At 25.0% G+C, this 21,788-nt stretch overlaps 2 protein-coding genes across 3 annotated transcripts; both read right to left on the bottom strand.

The window, feature by feature from the left end:
* Positions 1-14,122: 14,122 nt before the first annotated feature.
* On the bottom strand, positions 14,123-17,432 carry LOC136085242 (52 kDa repressor of the inhibitor of the protein kinase-like). Its single transcript, XM_065806531.1, has 5 exons — positions 17,188-17,432; positions 16,764-16,926; positions 16,278-16,493; positions 15,136-15,591; positions 14,123-15,037 (listed from the first exon to the last, which is right to left on the bottom strand). Exons 1-5 carry the CDS (start codon positions 17,430-17,432, stop codon positions 14,123-14,125), a joined length of 1,995 nt encoding a protein of 664 aa, XP_065662603.1.
* A 1,672-nt stretch (positions 17,433-19,104) lies between these two features.
* On the bottom strand, positions 19,105-20,684 carry LOC136084537 (glutathione S-transferase-like). Of its 2 annotated transcripts, XM_065804650.1 has the most exons (5): positions 20,549-20,684; positions 20,099-20,158; positions 19,737-19,957; positions 19,455-19,568; positions 19,105-19,300 (listed from the first exon to the last, which is right to left on the bottom strand). In XM_065804650.1, the coding sequence occupies exons 3-5, from the start codon at positions 19,932-19,934 to the stop codon at positions 19,142-19,144; spliced, it is 471 nt and encodes a 156-aa protein (XP_065660722.1). In that variant the 5' UTR covers positions 19,935-19,957; positions 20,099-20,158; positions 20,549-20,684; the 3' UTR covers positions 19,105-19,141. The 2 variants fall into 2 exon arrangements, with proteins under 2 accessions (XP_065660722.1, XP_065660723.1); XM_065804651.1 differs by lacking the exon at positions 20,549-20,684 and having other exon boundaries at positions 20,099-20,369.
* Between the last annotated feature and the right edge of the window lie 1,104 nt (positions 20,685-21,788).

Below are 21,788 nucleotides of genomic sequence, written 5' to 3'. Positions count from 1 at the left end.
CTTGCCAAAAAGAACAAAATAATTAAGATCTTGTTAAAAAGAATAATAAAAAAAGACTTTGCCAAAACGACTAATAAAAAAAAGATCCTGTCAAAATAAATAATGAAGAAAAGATCTTGCCAAAAAGAATAATGAAAAAAAAATCTTGCAAAAAAAAAAAATAAAATAAAGATCTTGCCAAAAAGAATAATGTAGTAAAGAATAATAAAATAAAGGTTTTGCTAAAAAGATTAATGAAATAAATATCTTGCCCAAAATATAAAAAAAAAACTCTTGCTAAAAGAAACATAAATCAAAACTCTTGCCAAAAAGAATAAAGAAGAAAAGACCTTGCCCAAAAAAAAAAAAAAATAAGGATCTCACTAAAAAAATTATGAAATAAAGACCTTCCAAAAAAGAATAATTAAATAACGGTTTTGCCAAAATGAATAAGGAAATAAAGATCTTGTTAAAATGAACAATGAAAAAAGACTTTGCCAAAAAGACTAATAAAAAAAAAGTTCCTGTCAAAAATATAAATGAAGAAAAGATATTGCCAAAATGCATAATAAAGTAAAGATCATGTCAAAAAGAATAATATAAAAAAGATCTTGCAAAAAAGAATATTACAAGAAAATCTTGTTAACAAAGTAATAAAGGAAAGATTTTCCCAAAACCAAATTAAAACAAAAATCTTGCTAAAAAGAATAATGAAATAAAGATCATTCCAAAAAAGAATATTGAAATGATGATCTTGTCAAAAAGAATAATAAAATAAAGATCTTGCAAAAACAAAAAATAAATAAAGATCTTGTCTTAGAGAATAACGAAAAAAGATTTTGCCAAAAAGAATATGGAAGAAAAAACCTTGCAGAAGAGAATATGGGAATTTATATTATGTCCAAATGAATAATGAAATGAATATTTCACTAAAAAGTATAATAAAAAAAGGATTTTGCCAAGAAGAATAAAGATATAAAGATCTTGTCAAAAGGAACAATGAAAAAAATATCTTGCTAAAAAGAATAATGAAAAAAGAGATCTTGTCAAAAAGAACAATGAATTAAAAATCTTTTAAAATAGAGTAATAAAATAAAGATTTTGCTAAAAAGAGTAATAAAATAAACATTTTACCAAACTAATGAAAAAAAGATTTTGCTAAAGATTAATATATCAAAAATTTTGCCAAAAAGAATAATAAAAGAAAAGATCTTGCCCAAAAAAAATATAAAAAAAATATCTTGCCAAAAATAATAACGTTAAAAAGATCTTGCCTAAAAAAATAATAAAAAAAATATTGCCAAAAAAAAATGAAATAAAGATCTTGCAAAAAAATAAAAATAACTAAAGATCTTGCTAAAAAGAATAATGAAATAAAGATCTTGCAAAAATAAATATTAAAATAATATCTTGCCAAAAAGAAAAACGAAAAAAAGATCTTACCAAAAAGAATAAAGAAATAAAGTTCTTAGCAAAAAGATTAAAAAAAAATGTATTTTCCTAAAAAGAATAATAAAAAAAAGATCATGCCAAAAAGAATTATAAAATAAAGATCTTGCCAAAAAGCATATTGAAAAAAAAATCATGCTAAAAAAAAAATAATGAAATGAAGATATTGCCAAAAAAAAAATTAAAAAAAAAACTTGCCAAAAAAAAAATGAAAAAAAGATCTTGCCAAAAGGAATAATGAAAAAAAGACCTTGCCTAAAAGAAAATAAAAGAAACATCTTACTAAAAGGAATAATTTAAAAGAAGATCTTGCAAAAAAGAATAATGAAAATATAAGATCTTGTTGAAAAGAAAAATGAATTAAAGATTTTTTAAAAAAGAGTAATGGAATAAAGATCTTGCTAAAAATAATGAATAAATATGGATCTTGCCAAATAACAATAATGAAATAAAAGAACTTCATGAAAACAATAATAAAATAAAGGTCTTGCCAAAAGAATAATAAAAAAACGATATTACCAAAAAGAATAATAAATCTTAATAAAAAGAATAATTAAAAAAAGATATTGCAAAAAGAATAACGCAATAAAGATTTTGCCAAAATAATAATGAAATGAGGATCATGTCTAAAAGAATAATGAAATAAAGATCTTGCAAAAAGAAAATAAACAAATGAAGATCTTCTAAAAAAGAATAATAAAAAAAAGAACTTGCCAAAATGAATAATAAAATGAAGGTCTTGCCAAAAAGCATAACGAAAAAAAGATCTTGCCAAAAATAATAATGAAATAAAGATCATGCTGAAAAGAATGATGAAATAAAGATCTTGCCAAAAAGAATAATGAAAAAAAATATTGCAAAAAAGAATAATAAAAAAAAGATCTTGTCAAAAATAATAAGAAAATAAAGATCTTGCCAAAAAGACTGATAAAATAAAGATCTTGCCAATAAGAATAATGAAATATTACAATTGCAAACACTCAAAAGAAATTCAATTGCTCCATTTTGGTGGATCAGGAAACCAAGTGTCAATCCACACAGTTGTGGCGTACTATTACAGTATTTCTATAAACAAAATAAAGGCCAAATCTTGCTGTACATTTTCGGATAACAGGCAATACAACTTTGTTGGGATCTGTGCACATTTAAAGCCTGTTATTAATGGCTTGAAAGAAAAGCTGCCTATCATTGAAGCAGTTCATTTTTTTAACGATAGTACTTCTCAACAGTACCAAAACAAGTCCATGTTCTATTTGCTAGGTACTTTTTTTCGAAAAGAATTTGGAACTAAAACAATGAGATGGCATTTCACAGAAAAGGGGCACGGAAAAGGTGCCCCTTATGGAATAGGGGGGTGTATCAAAAAAACGGCAGACAGAATAATAGAACAAGGGAAAGATATTCCTGATACTGATTGTTTAGTTGAAGAAATAAAAGAAAAGTGTCCAAGTTTAACCATCTATACTATTAAAAAAACAGATTTCAATCTCTATGAGAAATGTGTACCAAAAACCTAACAACTTTCAAGGGAACTTTACAAGTTCATGAGGTGTTTTGGAGTTCCACTAAAAAAGAAACGTTGTATATGAGAAGGCTGACATGCACTGAATGTGACAATGGTACAAAATGCAATCACTATAGTATTGGAGAAGTACTTATCCCTACTGAATCTTTGACAGATCTTCATCCTCGTATCCTTTTAATGTATAAATTTAAATTGGCTCATATTGAATATTGCAAACTTTTGCATTGCTTAAATGTTTTAGGTACTTAGCCATCAAGAATGTTTGAACATTAATAATTAGTTTTTCAGCGAGCCTTATATTTTCATAAAATATTGAAATAAGTTGTGCATCAAAAACCTTATTTAACTGTTATTTAATTTTGTAATTTTTTTTTATAAATTTATTTGCTTCTGTTTTAAGAAATTCCTTAACATACTTTACCAGGTCAACGATCCTTGAAAAGGAAGAAAGCACTTGCTGAAGAAACGATATCGAAAGGTTTGGCACAAAAAAACCAAGGCCCAAATAAATGTAAAAAGAAAATGCCAAGACTAAGTTATCACAGTGTTTAAGGCAATAGTGAGGAGGACAGCTTGTCTATTAAAATAAATGACTTTGTGATTGTGAAGTTTCAAACTTCCAAAAAAATTATCAAACACTATGTTGGGTTAATTCAAGCCTTAGTTGCAGATGGAAATGAGTTTGTCATAAATTTTTAGAGAAGATCTGGCCAGGAATATTTCATGTTTCAGGAGAAAGATGACATCTCTGTCATCAATAAAGGCGATGTAGTGTTTATATTGTGACAGCCAAACCTCAACAACAGGGGACAATACAGTTTTCCACAAGATTTACCATTCAAAAACATTTGCCAATTTACGTACTAATAACACTTTTTAAAAACTTGTACAATATACTATTTTAAGTTAGCTAATTAAAACTATTGATTGCAAATGATTATTATTATTGAAAATTACTTGAATATATAGCTATTACAGCATAAGTGAAATTACTCTTAACGTCACGTCTGTGGTAAAGTTGTCACAACTGTGGATTATACTATAACTTTTTTTTAGTAAATTGGTATTTAACAAGTTGTGTAGATACTTTCAAATGATTAAATATACTCAAAGCTATAACCACAAAAAATTTGCTTTAAAAAATTTAATATTTAATTTTTATAAAATTAACTATTGAAAATGCTACTTTTTAGGAGAATAACCCTAAAACGAATAACAAAAAACAGATATCGCTAAAAAAAATGATGCAGTAAAGATTTTTTTGCCAAAAAGAATAATGAAATAAAAATCTTGCAAAAAGGGCTAGTTAAATAAAGATCGTTTAAAAAGAATAATGAAACGAAGATTTTGCTAAAAAAGAATAACGAAAAAAAGACCTTGCTAAAAGTAAAAATAAATAAAAGATCTTCCAAAAAATATTACTGAAATAAAGATCTTGCCAAAACAGATAATGAAATAAATATTTTGCCGAATAAAATAATGAAAAAAAGGCCTTGCCAAAAAGAATAATAAAATAAAGATCTTTGCAAAAAAAAACTAAAAAAAATAATGATAAAAAGATTTTTCAAAAAAAAATATTGAAATAAAGATTTTGCCAAAATTTATGATGTAAAAGAGATCTTGGCAAGAAGAATAATAAAAAACAAAAATTATTAAAAAGAGTAATGAAATGAAGATTTTGCTAAAAAAAATAATACAAAAATAGTCTTGCCAAAAAAAAAAAAAAAAAATAAAGATCTTACTATAAAGAATATTAAAAAGAAAATCTTGTCAAAAAAAATAATGAAAAAAAGATCTTGTCAAATAAAAAATAAAAGAAAGATCTTGCCTATAAGAATAATGAAAAGAAGATAAGATCTTGCAAAAAAGAATATTGAAAAAAATATCTTGCCAAAACGAAAAACTAAGAAATGATCTTGGCAAAAAAAATATTAAAATAAAGATCTTGACGATAAAAATAATGATATAAAAATCGAGCTAAAAAAAAACAATGAAATTAAGATATTGCCAAAGAGTATAATAAAATAAAGATTTTGTCAAAAAGAATAACAAAAAAAATATCTCGCCAAAAAGATTAATGAAAAAAAAGATCTTGCAAAAAAGAATAATTAAATAAAGGCCTTGCCAAAAAGAACAATAAAAAAAGACCTTGCCAAAAACAATAATAATAAAAGATCTTTCCGAAAAAAATAAGTAAGAAAAGATCTTGCAAAAAATAATATAGAAATAAAGATCTTTCTGAAATAAAAAATGAAATAAATATCTTGCCAAAAAGAATAATGAAAGAAAGATCTTGCTTAAAGGAATAATGAAAAAAAGATCTTGATAAAAAAATAATGAAAAAAAGATCCTGTCAAAAAGAATAATGATAAAAAGATCTACACAAAAAAAATAATGAAATAAAGATCTTGCCAAAAAGTAAAATGAAAATATTATTTTGCTGAAAAGAATAAAAAAGAAAGATCTTGCCTAAAAGAATAATGAAAAAAAGATTACACAAAAAAAATAATGAAATAAAGGTCCTGGGAAAAAAGAATAGAAAAAAAAAAAAACTTGCTAAAAAGAATAACAAAATAACAATCTTGGGAAAAAAAATAAAACAAAGATCTTAATAAAATGAATCATAAAGTAGAAATCTCGGCAAAAGGAAATAAAGAAAAAAAGATATTGCCAAAAACATTCATGAAATAGAAATCTTGCAAAAAAGAATAATGAAATTAAGATCTTGCCAAAAAGAGTCATGAAAAAAAAAATCTTGTCAAAAAGAAAAATAATAAAATAATCTTACCAAAAAGAGTAATAAAATAAAGATCTTGCCAAAAAGAAAAATGAGTTATAGATCTTGCCAAAGATAATAAAAAAATAAAGATCTTGCCAAAACAAATAAATAAATAAAAATTTTGCTAAAATGATTAATGAAGTAAAAAGTTTGCCAAAATGAATATTAAAAAGATCTTAACAAAAATAATAATAAAAAAAAGATCTTGCAAAAAGATTGATGAAAAGAAGAATTTGCAAAAAATATTATTGAAATGACGATCTTGCTAAGAGGAATAACGAAATAAAAATCTTGCCAAAAAAACATTAAATAAAGATCTTGCCAAAAAGAATAATGAAGAAAAAATCTTTCTAAAAAAAAAAAAAAGAAATAGTAATGCAAAAAAAATTAAATTAAAGATCTTGCCAAAAAATATAATGAAGAAAAGATCTTGCAAAAAATAGTAATAAATAAAGATCTTGTCAAAAAAAATAATAAAAAAATTCTTGCTAAAAAGAATAATGAAACAAAGATCATGCTAAAAAAAATAAAAAAATAAAGATCTTATTTAAAAGAGTTATGAAATAAAGATCTTGCCAAAAAGAATAATAAAGAAAAAATATTTCTAAAAAGAATAAGTAAGAAAAAATCATGCAAAAAATAATATTGAATCGAGGAACTTGCCAAAGCATAAAATGAATAGAAGATTTTGCAAAATGTAGTAATAAAATAAAGATCTTGCCAAATTAAATAATGAAAAAAAGATTTTGCCAAAAAGAATAATTAAAAAAAATATCTTGCAGAAAAGATTAATGAAAAAAAAAACTTTCCAAAAAGAATATTGAAATAAAGATCTTGCAAAAAGAATAATGAAACAAAGATATAGACAAAAAGAATAATAAAATAAAGAATTTGTCAAAAAAAATAATCAAAAAAGTATCTTGCTAAAAAGAATAATAACAAAATAGATCTAGCCAAAAAGAATAATGCAATGAAGATCTTGCCAAAAAAAATATTGAAATAAAGATCATGCCAAAAGGAATAATGAAATACAGACTTTGCCGGAAAAAATAATGAAATAAAGGTCTTGCAAAAAAGAATAATTAAATAATGATCTTGCCAAAAAATATAATGAAGAAAAGATCTTGCAAAAAATAGTAATAAATAAAGATCTTGTCAAAAACAATAATAAAAAAAATTTCTTGCTAAAAAGTAAAATCTAAAAAAGATCTTGCCAAAAAGAGTAATAAAACAAAGATCTTGCTAAAAGGCATATTGATATAAAGATTATGCCGAAAAAAATAACGAAATGAAGATCTTGCTATAAAGAATAATTAAAAAAAGATCTTGTCATAAAAAAAATTAGAAAAAAAATTCGCCCAAAAAAGAATAATGAAAAAAAGAACTTGCCTAAAAGAATATTAAAAATAAGATCTTGATAAATGATTAATGAATTGAAGATCCATTAAAAAAACGATAATATTATAAAGATTTTGCTAAGAATAATGAAAAGGAGATCTTGACAAGAAGACTAATGAAATAAAGATCCACCCAAAAACATTTTGAAATAAAGATCTTGCCAAAAAGAGTAATAAAAAAAAGATCTTGACAAAAAAAATATTAAAAAAAGATCTTGCCAAAAAGAATAATGAAATAAAGATCATGCTAAAAAGAATAATGAAACAAAGATCTTGTTTAAAAGCTTTATGAAACAAAGATCTTGCCAAAAAAAAATTAAATAAAAAGATTTTGCAAAAAAAAATAATAAAGCAAAGATTTTGTTAAAATGAATAAAAAAAAAAAGGTCTTGCTTAAAAGAATAAGGCAAAAAGATATTGCCAAAAAAAATAATGAAATAAAGATTTTACAAAAAAGAATAATGAAATTTAGATCTTGCCAAAATGAATAATAAAATAAGGATCTTGCAAAAAAAAAAATTTAAAATAAAAAATCTTGGCAAAAACAAAAGTGATATAAAGATCTTGGTAAAAAGAAAAATGAAAGAAGGATCGTATCAAATAGAATAATATAAAAAAAGTCTTGCCAAAAACAATAATTAAATAAAGGTCTTGCCAAAATGAGCAATGAAATAAAAAATCTTGTAAAAAAGAGTAATGAAAAAAAGATTTTGTCAAAAACAACAACAAAAAAAAAATCATGCAAAAAAATATAATAAATTAAAGATTTTGCTAATATGAGTAATGATAAAACCACTTGTCAAAAACAATAATGAAAAAAAGATCTTGCCAAAAGGAATAACGAAGTAAAACGTTTGCTTAAAAAGAATAATGAAATAAAGATCTTGCTATAAAGGATAATTAAACAATGATCTTGCCTGAAAGAATTATAAAAAAAGATGAAAAATATTAATGTAAAAAAGATCTTGCCAAAACGAATATTGAAATAGAGATCTTGCCAATAAGAGTAATGTAAATAAGATCTTGTTAAAAAGAATAAAGAAATAAAAATTTGGCGAAAAATAAAAATGAAACAAGGATCTTGCCAAAAAGAACAATTAAATAAAGATCTTGGCAAAAAGAATTTTGAAATAAAGACCTTGCCAAAAAGAATAATGAAATAAAGATCTTATTAAAAAGAATAATAAATATAAGATCTTATCAAATAGAAAAAAGATTATCAAAAAATTATCAAAAAGAATAATTAAAAGAAGATCTTGCCAAAAACAAAAATTAAATAAACATCTTTTCAAAATGAATAATGAAGTATAGATCCTGCCAAAATGAATAATCAAATAAAGATCTTGCGAAAAATAAAATGAAATAAAGATTTTGCGAAAAACAATCATAAAAAAAAGTTCATATTAAATAAAACAATGAAAAAAATATCTTGCCTAAAAGAATAATCAAATAAAGACCTAGACAAAAAAATAAATGAAATAAATATTAAGGGAAAAAGAGTAATAAAAAAAAGATCTTGTCAAAAACAATAATGAAAAAAAAATCTTTCCAACAAAAATAATAAAATAAAGATCTTGCCAAAAAAGAGTAATAAAAAAACAATATTGCCAAAAATTATAATGAAATTGACCTTGCCAAAAAGAATAAATAAATAAAAATTTTGCCCAACAAAATAATGAAAAAATATCTTCTCAAAAATAATAATGAAAAAAAGACCTTGCTAAAAAGAATAATGAAAAAAAGATCTTGCGAAAATGAATAATATAATAAAGTTCTTTCGAAAAAGAATAATGAAACAAAGATCTTGCCATAAAAAATAATAAAAAAACATCTTATCAAAAAGAATAATGAAATAAAAATCTTGACATAAAAAATTAATAATGAAATAAAGATCTTGGTAAAAAATGAAATGAAGAAAAGATAATGCTAAAAAGAACAATAAAAAAAAAAGATTTGCCATCAAGAAAAATGAAAAAAAAAAAGACTTAGCTAAAAAGAATTATATAATAAATAATTTGCCAATAATAAAAAGTGAATAAAAGATCTTGGCATACAGAATAATGAATAGAGATCTTGCTAAGAAGAATCGTGAAATGAAAATCTTGCTAAAAAATAATAATGAAAATAAGATCTTTAAAAAGAATCATGAAATAAAGTTTATGCCAAAAAAAAACAATAAAAAAATGAATTGATAAAAAGAATAATAATAAAAGGAATAAAGATCTTGCCATAAAGAGTTATGAAATAAAGAAGTTGCAGAAACAAATAATGAAAAAAGATCTTTCCAAAAAGAATAATGAAAAATAGATCTTGCTAAAACGAATAATAAAACAAAGATCTTCCTAAAAAGAATCAAAAATCTTGCCCAAAAGAAAAATGAAATAAAAATCTAATTTAAAAGACTAATGAAATGAAGATCTTGCTAAAAAGAATAGAAACATAAAGATCTTACAAAAATAACAATAAAATGAAGATCTGATAAAATAAATAATAAAGTATATATTTTACCAAAAAGAATAAAGAAAAAGAAATCTTGCTAAAAATAATCAAAAATGGAAATCTTACTAAAAAGAATGATGAAATTAAGATCTTGCCGAAAAGAGTGATAAAAAAAAGATCTTCTCAAAAAGAATAATAAAAAAAAAAGATCTTGCCAAAAAAAGTGATAAAATAAATTCTTGCCAAAAAGAATAATGAAATATATATTTTGCCAATTGGAATAATGAAGAAAAGATGCTGCCAAAAAGAATAATGAAAAAAAGATCTTGTCGAAAAGAAACATAAAATAAAGATCTTGCCAAAAAGAATAATTAATTATAAAATTTGCAAAAAAGAAAACAGATCTTGAAAAACAAAAAGAAACATAAAATATAGATCTTGCCAAAAAGAGTAATTAAATATAGAATTTGCAAAAAAATAACAGATCTGAAAACAGATCTTGTCAACAAGAATAATGAAAAACAGATCTTGCAAAAAAGAATAATGAAAAAAAGATCTTGCCAAAAATAATAATGAAATAGAGATCTTCCCAATAAGAATATTAAAATTAAATCTTGTTAAAAAGAATAATGAAACTAGGATCTTGCAAATAAGAGTTATAAAACAAAGATCTTGACAAAAAGAATAATAAATAAAAATCTCACCAAAAAAGTTATAAAATAAAGATCTCTCCATAAAAAAAAATTAAAAAAGATCTGGGCATAGTGAATAAGGAAATAAAGGTCTTGCTATAAAAAATGATAATAAAGTAAAAATTTTGATAAAAGAAAAAATAAAAAGATCTTGTAAAAATTAAAGTGAAATAAAAATATTGCCACAAAGAATAATAAAAAAAAGATCTTTTCAAAAAGAATAATGAAATGAAGATCTAACCATAAAGAATAATTGAATACAGATCCTGGCAAAAAAATAATAAAATAAAGATCTTGCCAAAAAAAATATTGAAATAAAGATATTGCAAAAGAAAATGATAAAATAAACATTTTTCGAAAAAAAAAAATTAAACTAAGGTCTTGATAAAAAGAATTGTGAAATAAAATTTTTGCCAAAATGAATAATAAAGTAAAGATCTTTCCAAAAAGAATAATGAAAAAGAGATCTTGCCAAAAAGAATAATGAAATAAAGATCTTGCCAAAAACAAGAATGAAATAAAGATCTTGCCAAAAAGAGTAATGAAAAAATGATGTTGTCAAAAAAAGCAAAATAAAGGAAAGATATTCTAAAAAAAATAATAAAATAAAGAATTTGCCAAAAAGAATAACGAAATAAAGAACTTGCTAAAATGAATATTGAAAAAAGATCTTATAAAAAAAAATTATGAAAAAAAAACTTGATGTAAATAATTATAAAATAAAGATCTTACCAAATTGAATAAAAAAAAAAAGACGTTGCCAAAAAAAAATTAATAAACAAATATTTCGCGAAAAAAAAAATGAAGCAAAGATCTTGCCGAAAAGAATTATGAATTAAAAATCTTGGCAAAATTATTAATGAAGTGAAGATCTTTCTAAAAAGAATAATGAAAAAGAAAATTTGCCAAAAAGAATAATGAAATAAAGATCTTGCCAAAAAGAAAAATGAAACAAAGATCTTGCCAAAAAGAGTAATAAAAAAAAGATCTTGTCAAAAAAATGATGAAAAAAAGATCTTGCCTAGAAGAATAATAAAGTAAAGGTCTTCTAAAAAAAACAATAAAATAAAGATTTTGCCAAAAAGCATAATAAAGAAAAGATATTGCCAAAATGAAGAATGAAAAGTTGATCTTGTCAAAAAGAATAATGAAAAAAAGCCCTTTGCAAAGAGAATAATAAGAAAAAGATCTTGCCAAAAAGAATAATGAAATAAACATCTTGCCAAAAGGATTTATGAAATAAAGATATTGCTAGAAAGAATTATGAGGAGAAAGTGATATCAGAAGCTAATTAGCACTGTTTATAAATATTGAGGAAGAATAACAGAACCTGAAAGCTTATTTTAATTACAGAAAGAAAGTTACATCGATGCGTTGAGATGTACATTACACAATATAAGTTTATTTAAACCTAAAGAACCGTAGTTAAATTTGAAGAATTTTGTTAAATTAACTCAATCGAGCCTGTGTCAGTGGGAAATTGGCTAGCAACTAGCTAGCGATATTCGTAACAATAAAGATATCAATTTAGCATCGCAGATTGCTAGCTATGTAAGCTAGCGTCAACTCGTAATAAATTTTTCTTATTAGTAATATCAATAATTTGATTCTGTTTAACAAGTTCTTTTTTTAAAAAAAGTTGCTCTAACTTTGATTAATTTTAATTGAAGCAGGAAAAATATGAACTTTTTCTCTTTTATTGCTTAAGATATCGAGGACGGTGTTTACACTATTTACAACTATAAGTAGAATGAAAGTTTTATGTTTTAATAATTAGTTACGTAAAGATTTTTACTTCATAGAATTTAGTTTGTGAGATTTAATTCATCATGAGTGTTATGGAGCCAATCGAGATTTTAATCGCAGCATTTAATAGGATTAGGTTTGAACATTAGAGATTATTTGGTATTATATGGTGGTGTTTTGGATTGGAAATTTTGAATTCCAGCCGGAACCGGTTTTGCCGGAATTGTTAATAAAATTTCGACCGCAATTCCGGCCCGTACGAGAATTATACTTTTGTAATTTTTTTACCTTCAATATTGAAAGTGAAAGCCTGCACCTCAGCATCGTGTTTACATAATAACTTTTATAACCTATAATATAAACCTATTTCATTAATTTGATTCTTGTTTCATTATCTATCTAATATGTTGTTTTTATTTGTTTCTTATCATTTTAGTCAAAGGGCTTTTTAGTTCTTAGCCTCCAATCATTGCAATTTTTTGCAAAGCCTCATTATTTGACGCAAGTATAAACATAAAAATGTTTGGAGTTTGCTTTATGTCTAGAAGCTAGCTCAAACATCAAAATTCCTGGATCCGTCACTGCAGTAATTTACTGCAAATAAAATTACAATGTGTTTGTTAATAATTTCGTATTTTTTACCTAGGTTTACCTTTAGTTCTTCATTTCAGTGTCGGATAACGATTTTTGAATTTAATTTACACAGTCAGTGTCATATGTTTAAAAAAAAGAAGTAAAAAATAAATTCCAGCAATCCGTCTTGAAATATTGTAAATCCGGCCGGAACCGGAATGACATAAAAATCACAAATTCCCGCAGGAACAGAATTCCGGTACATCCATAGTATTATAATAGAAGTTGCAAGATTTTTAGTAGCAGAATACTTACCTTTTACATTTTAACTAAGACAAAATAAAAAACCAAATCTTAGTTGTTATTTGCATTTCATTTATTCAGTTTGATTTTGTTTGTTAACTTTTGTTTGTTAGCATTATTTTTGTTAGAAGCCCTTTAGCTTAATAGCTATATTTATAGGTATTTATTTATACCACAACCAACAAACAATCCATTTTTCAAAAATATAATGTTGTATTTTTTTTTAGTATAACAAGACATCTTTTAATACATTTAGCTACATTCCATTCAGGCGGATCCAGGAATAATATTGACTGTAGCAAAAGTAAAACCAGATAACCCCAGCAATAGAGGACCTTATTTTTTTTTTAAACAATGAAAATTTTTTTTTTTGATAGCTTTCAACATTAATCTTGCGGGTATTGTAATCAAAGTTTAGTAGTATGAAAAATAACATCAGAGCTATTCTAAAAAAGAAGAACTAATGAAAAGTATGTGATTTAATACACGTTTATTACAAGGTCATTATTATTATTAATGATATAAACAATATAGCAGTGCTTTTTTTCTAAAAAAAAGTGTCGGAACTCATCATTAGTATATCACAAAAAATTATGACAAAATTAACACTTTTTAAGTTTTTTTAAAAGGTGAAGGAATGGCGTTTGGTGCGTTTGAGGAGAAAAAACGCACTGCAATATTTTAACCGCAGAAACCTATTTTGTAAGATTATTAAACTGTTGGCTAATGATCAATAAATTAAAATTCAAATCATGAAAACTTACTAAATTCAAACCATATTTCAACAGTAGGCAACTAAAACAAAATAATGGTAAAGATAGAACTCAATAAATATAAAGAAAAATACATTTCATAAAAAATAAAAAAACCTATAAACTTTTTTAACAAAACCTTATAAGATCAAAAAAATTTCCTGTAAATATTCTACCAGTAATAAATAAAAATATCCTGTAAATATTCTATCAGTAATAAACAAAAATATTCTACACAAATTCTCTCTCTCTCTTTATATATATATATACATATATATATATATACATATATATATATATATATATATATATATATATATATATATATATATATATATATATATATATATATATATATATATATATTCCATATAACTTATTAGCAAATGTATCTATTCATCAGAGTTCAATATATTTTTAAATTCCATTTATCGTGGAAATGCAGTCACAAATTTATCTACAACAATATTCAAATCAATTTCAATATCTCAATGAATGTGCAACATGGCAATACCGTTTAAACAACCATCCCCCATAGTATTGCGCAAGGAAGTTTTAATTCTTTTTAGAGCTGATAATGATCTTTCGCATATACATGTTGTGACTGGTAATGTGCAAAGGATTCGAAGTATAGTGGAAATATTGGGAAACATATGGTCATCACATTTTTGTAGTGAATCTGAAATGGTTTTAGGAGCACTATCAGAGTGATTTTTCCAGTAAACTTCCAACATATCCAATTCAGCATAAAAATATCTTGGTTCTGGTAAATCGTTTTGGTATGTACAAACAAATTCTTTAACATTTTTCTTCCGATCCTTGTCAGAAATTAAATTTGATGGTATAATGGAGAAACTATCTAGCAATACTAAATTTTCTGTAGAAAATAAAGAATCTAGCTGTATTAGAATGTGATCAAGAAAAGGAATTGAACAAGTTATTCGAAAATATTCACTTATATCATCTACTTCATGGTTATCACGTTGCGTTTGTTGACCACATGTTGGATTAGATGGCATTGTATTAGTAGTTGCAGCTATGCTAACAGCTTCTTTATACCATTCTGTGTGTGAAATATCAATAGAGCTCCGAAGAGATTTAAGAGTATTCTTTAAATTTTTCACATCTTTACGTGCTTTTGAGAAATCTTGATCAACTTTTTGCAAAGTTTTTGTCAGTGGTCTTGTATAGCCTAATAACTTCCTAACTATGATTAAGGTGATGACAAACTTAAAAGAACAACATATTGCCACATATGCAGAAGCATCACCTCTGGATTTGTAGTTCCATGTCACATCTTCTTTGATACAAATAAGAGATGCAACTATCGCTGGGTATAATTCAATAAAGGCTTCAAGACCATCAACGTTTTCAATCCACCTGGTTCTACAAATATTGAGTTTCTTTTGAAAAGAAGATGTTGGACATAGCTCACTAATTTTTGTAGATATATCTTCTATCCTTTTTGGAGAATTATTAAAAAATCAGAGACAATTCGAACATGATCCATTATATCTGGAATGGAAGGAGTTACACATGCTTTGGCAACACATAGATTAAGTTGATGGGAAAAGCAGTGGACGTATGGAGCTTTAGAAAAATCATTTAAAATTAATGCTGCTACACCACAAAGACGGCCTGCCATTTTACTAGCCCCATCGTAACCTTGCCCACGACAATAAGACTTTTCCAGACCAAGTTTATGTATACTTTTCTTGATCTTGCTTGATAAAGAAACTCCACTTAAGCCAGTATTGCAAGAAACAAATTTTAGAAAATCTTCCTTTATATTACAGAATTCATCCACATATCGAACAATTACAGCCATTTGTTCTGTTTGTCTAACATCTGAAGCTTCATCAACGAAAATAGAAAAAAACTTTGCTTTTTTTATTCTGTCTGTTAATAGCGATCGAACAACACCTGCACAAACATCAATCAACTCATTCTGCACTGTCTTTGATCAATAAGTTGCAATTTTTTATTGAGGTTTTATGCATTGGAGAAGTGTTACTATGTGATAAAATTCTTACATTTCCAACTGACCAAAGCCGATATGGAAAGTTATAAAATAATTTAGTAGTTAAAGAGGCTTTTCCGAACAGAACATAAGAGATACAGAACAACCCATCATAGTATTTTGAATACCACAAACATGAAAATTTTTTGAACCAAACAGGGTTACATTTGCGACCACTAGTTTTAGGAAATATATAGTCAGAAGGTAGCACCCATATGTTGATTAGAAGATTATACTTCTCATGCTTTGATAATTTTTCCACTTTGTCTATTAACAACCCAATATCAAATTTGTTACATTCACTTACGTTGTTGTCTTTTCATAATTTACATGCAGTTTCGGAATTGAGACACCTGATATCAATTTTTTTAATTTATTATTTAAATCCAAAGATGGATCAGACACAGACAATAGTTTATTGTTCACAGAAAAAAAATTCTTAATACACGATGAGGGTTTGGTCAAATTAATTTTTTGAATGGCAGAACAGTGGAGTATTTGAACAAGTTGGGTAGCTGAAGTGCGTTTTTCTCCTGTTACTACAATATTTTTTTCAGAATTTAAACTTGCTTGAGTACGAACTAAATAATTCGAAATTCTGGCTGAGTGCTTTTAAAAAATACCAGAGGCACATAGTGATTTGGTATGAAAAAATGCATTTTTCCCATATGTGTAAGGTTGCTTGGAATTTCTTTTTTTGTGTCAACATTGTAGAGCATCAAGTAAATTATTTGATTGGGTTTATTGAATTTTTTAAAAGACTGTGGGTACAATGTACTTCTAAATAGATATTCTAGACATGCATCTCCTGTAGTAGGATAAAAAATTTTTAAAGGAATCTAAAAATGAAAATAAATATATACACAATATTATTCATATTATAAAACAATAAAATTCAAATCAGTTTAAATATCATATTATACAAATAAGAATATACTTTTAAAATATTTGAGATAGATATCACACAAACTAAAGATGACCAAACACCAGATTGAGAAATATTTAATGCTTCAGCCAAAAGCATCAACTTTAGACTTCTTAGCCTCAAATGCAGTAGATGCGACATTGGAGATACCTAACAAAAAAGCGGATCTTTCTGATCAAAAAACACCACTTGAATGCCCGAGACGAAAAACAGGATGCAAAGCAAAAAAATTTGCGTTCTTGTATAATTCAATTGCACAAAGTTTCCTAAGAGTTGGTGCTAGTGTATTTTTTCCGATTAAAGCAATGGAGACAGCAGAAAATAAACAATTGCCATCTTGATGAATTCTGGACATAAGATTAAATTTATATGCACACACACAAATATATATATATATATATATATATATATATATATATATATATATATATTTATATATATATATATATATATTTATTGATTACCATATATATATATAGCATTGCAGTGGCTAAATATAGGGTGTTCAGTTGTTTTTATTATAAATCAAGAACTTCTTAAAGAAGTTCTTTTAATAAAGATCTGCGCTGCTCAGCTAGAAATAACAAAAACTATAAAAAAAACATTACCTGACAGGAACCATGGAATACGTTTTTTTATCTATAAGTTTATCAGCATACAACCTTGCCAAACTATTACTTGCTGCAGCATCTATAAAACCATTGGCTGCACCAGAGAATTTATGTAAAATATATTTTCCCTCAGAGACTCGCTGGCAGAAATTGTTTAATTCGGCGGTGTTACATAACTTAATCTGATCTATTAAGGAATGATTGTTTGCTTTTAACGCTTGATATAGCTCCATTTCTTTCATTATAAAAGTTTTTTAACCAAATATATAGTAATATTAATTCACCCAAGTATAATTTTGGTTTTTTGCTACACTTGCTAAAGGTTTTCGGTTGATGACTTTTAGTTCCTATGTAAGACCTCCTTGTTAATAAAATGATGATACTAAATAGGTATTCATTACAATAAATGCACGGGTGTAAGCTTAGAGTTATTTGAAAACATGACAAACAGGATTTTGCTACAGTTGCAACACATATTTTGCCATTTTATTTCACTCCCAGTCAAAGTTAAGTAGCTACGCTCCGAAATGTTTGACATTTTTACAAAAATTTATGAACATGAGAGACAAAACCCTTTAAAAACTTGGGTTTCTTTAGCAAAAATTTTATTTTTTGATTTAGTAAAATTAGTAAAGCAACAACTGCGACCAAAATTTAATCTAAAATTTTTATATTATTTTGCATAAAAATATATACATATTTATATACGTGTGTAGAAAATAATAATAAATGTAGTCCGAGTTGACTGTAGCAATTGCTTCACTTGCTACACCTTGAATCCGCTCTTATCTTATATAAAATAAATATCTTTGTATTGTTTTAGTTTATGTCTTGACTGTATATCGCAGAGAATTTTTAAATAATAACTGCGTTCAATCTAAAGCTAATTACTCAAAATGATTTCAAACACAATATTTCAATAGATTGTTTTGAAAATTTTTTTATTCGTATAATTTATTGCTGTTGTTAAGTTTAAAATGACATTTTTTGCATATTTTTAATCATCATTAAGTTTTACACAAAATAGCGTTTCTACTAAAACTAACATTAAACCAGTTTCGACTAAAACTAGTATTAAACCGGTAAAAAGTGATTAAAATTTATTTTAACTTAAACTAGTTTTAATTATTACACTAAATTACAATTTGAAATCGAAAACACTTGTAATAAAATATTTAAACTTATTTATGTATCGTATCGTTCAGTTGCCTTGATGTTTATATTTATACGAAAGCAAAACCATATTCAAAAAAAGAGTTAAATACAATATTTGATAAAAGATATAAAAATATTATTTATAATATTTTTATATTAAGTAGCGTATGTATTACATAAATTACTTAATTGTGGAAATAGTTAAAATAAAGTTTTATCTTTTTTACATAGGATGTTATTGGGGATTTTCACAGTATTAAAATAAAATTGTTACTCTATATTTTATATTAATAATAACAAACAACAAAAAGTTTATGTCATGAAAGAGGATAGTTTGTTTAATCGCATTTTCCTATTATATTAAGTCAGAAAAAGCATTAGTTTTTTTTTTGGTTGAAACTATTGGAAAAAAAAAAAAAGGTGTGACCTCGAGAAGAACGGATGCTACAATAGAGTTTAGCATAAAAAAATTAAGGATTATCTCTATAACAAAAATTTGTTATTTAAAAAAAAACGCTTATCTAAGTTGTGTGAATTCAAAATTTATTCCAATTTGGTTATTTCACGCATCTGTTCATATTTTGGCCTACCTCTGTGTCTTTTGTCGTAACTATGCGTACTTTTGCGTCTAGAGTATAAGAGCTGATATATCTAATATTAATCAAGCAAAAAAAAAAATTAAAAAAATAAGTTTAAATTTAAACCATTTAAACATTTTATTGGTTTAAATTTAAACAACAACAAAGAATAAAAAAACAATTCAAAAAAGAAAAACATATATTTAAGATATCAAAGTTTATGGCAATGGAGGATGTGTTCGAAAATCCAAATATGACTTTAGTTCAGCACTATGTCTTACTCGATAATTTAGATCTTCTAGCATAGGAAAATCATATAGCAATGACTTGTCAACCATTCCAGTAATGTGAAAGAACACTATATCCCCAAGAGTAATCTTAAAAATATTAAAGAACTAAAACTTTGTTATACAACAATAAACAACAGTATTAAAACAGTCTGATTTTTTCAAAATGTTTGCATTAGGCACAAATCAAACTAAAATACATTTAATATCAATTTAAAAAAATGTATGAAGTTAAAAATCTTACCGAATCACCAACAAAAAAATTTTTACCATCGTTATTACGCTTTAGTAATCTTTCAATAAAAGATAACTTTAATTTAGTTGACTTTTTTGTAAGCACTTCTGCACATGCTTTTCTCTGAAATTAACAGCATAAATTAACATAAATTAAAACAACAGCACACTATATAATAAAACTCAATTCATGTACAATACCTTACTGTATTGAATTTTACTGTCACAATTGTACCAAATTACATTAAACATATTAAGTCTTGTTGCTGCATCAACAAAAAAATCAATTTACCTTTTGCTCATTGTCTAATGTTTTGTTTTTCCTAACAGCCAAGTATTCATGAATAAAATCATCTAGAGTCTCGCATACTTGATTAATAACCAGTCTTTCAAATGCATTTTCTCCATAAAGACCAAATGTTTCAGCCAAGTATATGTTTATAGCTATAGATTGACAAATAACATGTCCATCTACTTCTAAAGTTGGCATTTGTCCCAAAGGAAACTTATAATCTAAATTAAGTATTAAATACTTTTTAAAGCAAAAGAGGTTTAATGTTAAATGCTGTTAAAAGCAAAATAAATAGATCAACGAAATATAAAACTGTTATACTCAACTAAAAAAATAACTATATATATTGTTAATAATCTTACTATCACTTTTGAGTGATGGCCAGTCTTGGAAGCTAATTTTGTTGTCTGTAAACTCCACGCCTTTATAATGAAACAAAAGTCTAACTACCTCAGCTTTTCCTTGAAAACTGAAATAGTTCAGTACATATTTAGGAGGCATTTTGCTATATTCACCCAATGATTTTTGCTTTAAAAAACTATGACTTATAAACAAGTACATACGAAAGTTTACATCTTACATTGATAAACAAAGACTAATTCCACATTGGGTGTGCTCAATTCGACAAAATCTTATTGAGTACACCCAGTGGACACAGTACATTCATCTTAAGGACTTTAAACGGACTTGTAACGTTTATAAGACATCGTTTAGGTGTCTTACAGACATCTCTGCTTGCTGGGTAAGTAATTGTAAAGAAAAAAAAAGATTTGTAGAGAGAGTTAAAGACTCGTAGAGAAAGCAATACTTACATAAAAAATATATACTAGTTGAGTGACTTTACGATATGTAAAGAATTATTTATTCAAATAAAGTATTGACAAAAACCTTATTTCGTTCTATAAATAATTATACAAACATTTTAACAAATAATTTTTTTTTAAATCGTTCATAATTTAGCACATGTGCAAAATTTTATCACAAAGAAAAAATTGTTAAAGATTAGTCTTTTAATCTTTTGTTATGATTTAGTATTAAACAACAAATAAAACGTTTTGAAAACACTTGAACAATTAATGGTTATCTTAATCAATCGACAAATAAGGCATTTTATAATTGCTCTAAAAAAACATTAATTATGGTTTTTATCAATGGTCGTTATGACTGTTTTGTCAAACAACTTGCTTTTAATATTAAATAGTGAACTTTTCAGGTGCAAAATATTTTTTAGTTGATAATTCAAATTAAATCTCTACTAATATTAATTTGATGCTACATTTAGACGCACTTTTTGAAAATTAGTCTTTTTTTTTTTATCAAAAATTTTAAAATTTAATTGTTTCAATAAATAAAACAAATGAAATACAAAGGTTTCAAAAATACAAGGTCACTTATATATTTTTTGACGGCTATTAATAAATAATTTGCTTTAACTTACCATTTAACTACTCAGAAAGAATTGATAGGACTAGTAAGTGTTATGTATCATTAAAAAGTTAAATGATTAAATAACTTATAAATTAAAAATAATTATTAAAAAATTATCTCTTTAGTAATTTTTTTAATAACTAATACTTAAAAAACTTTTTTAATTTTCAAGTTAATTAATCAATTAACCTTTTAAAGATATATAACACTTACTGGTCCTATTAATCCTTTCTGAGTAATTAAATGGTACGTTAAAGCAACTCTGTTGAATTCTTATCGAAAAAATGTGTCAAAATTGTAAGTTCAGTTTATTTAAACTTAATTACTCTTAAATAAGTAATACGAAAATCTTAAAAACTTGTACTTGCTTTAACAAATGTAAATTTCAAATGAATTCAAATTTAAAAATCAATTTTTAACCCGTATTTCAACAGATATTTAAATTAAAAAATTAAGTATCACAAGAAGTCAAATTACAAAGAGTCGGTTTATCAAAAAAGTTAACGAGAAATAGTAAGATTATGTGGTATTACACTTTGCTGAGTTGAACTGAGTATTCTATTTGCTGTGTCCAAACAACACTAAAAACAACACTGCTACCCTAAAGGTTTTAGATAGGAAGTC

The sequence above is a fragment of the Hydra vulgaris genome, chromosome 09 (assembly GCF_038396675.1).
Source record: "Hydra vulgaris chromosome 09, alternate assembly HydraT2T_AEP".
NCBI classification, from domain to species: domain Eukaryota; kingdom Metazoa; phylum Cnidaria; class Hydrozoa; order Anthoathecata; family Hydridae; genus Hydra; species Hydra vulgaris.
Note: the sequence above shows the minus strand (reverse complement) of the source record. Positions and strands in the feature narration are given on the sequence as shown.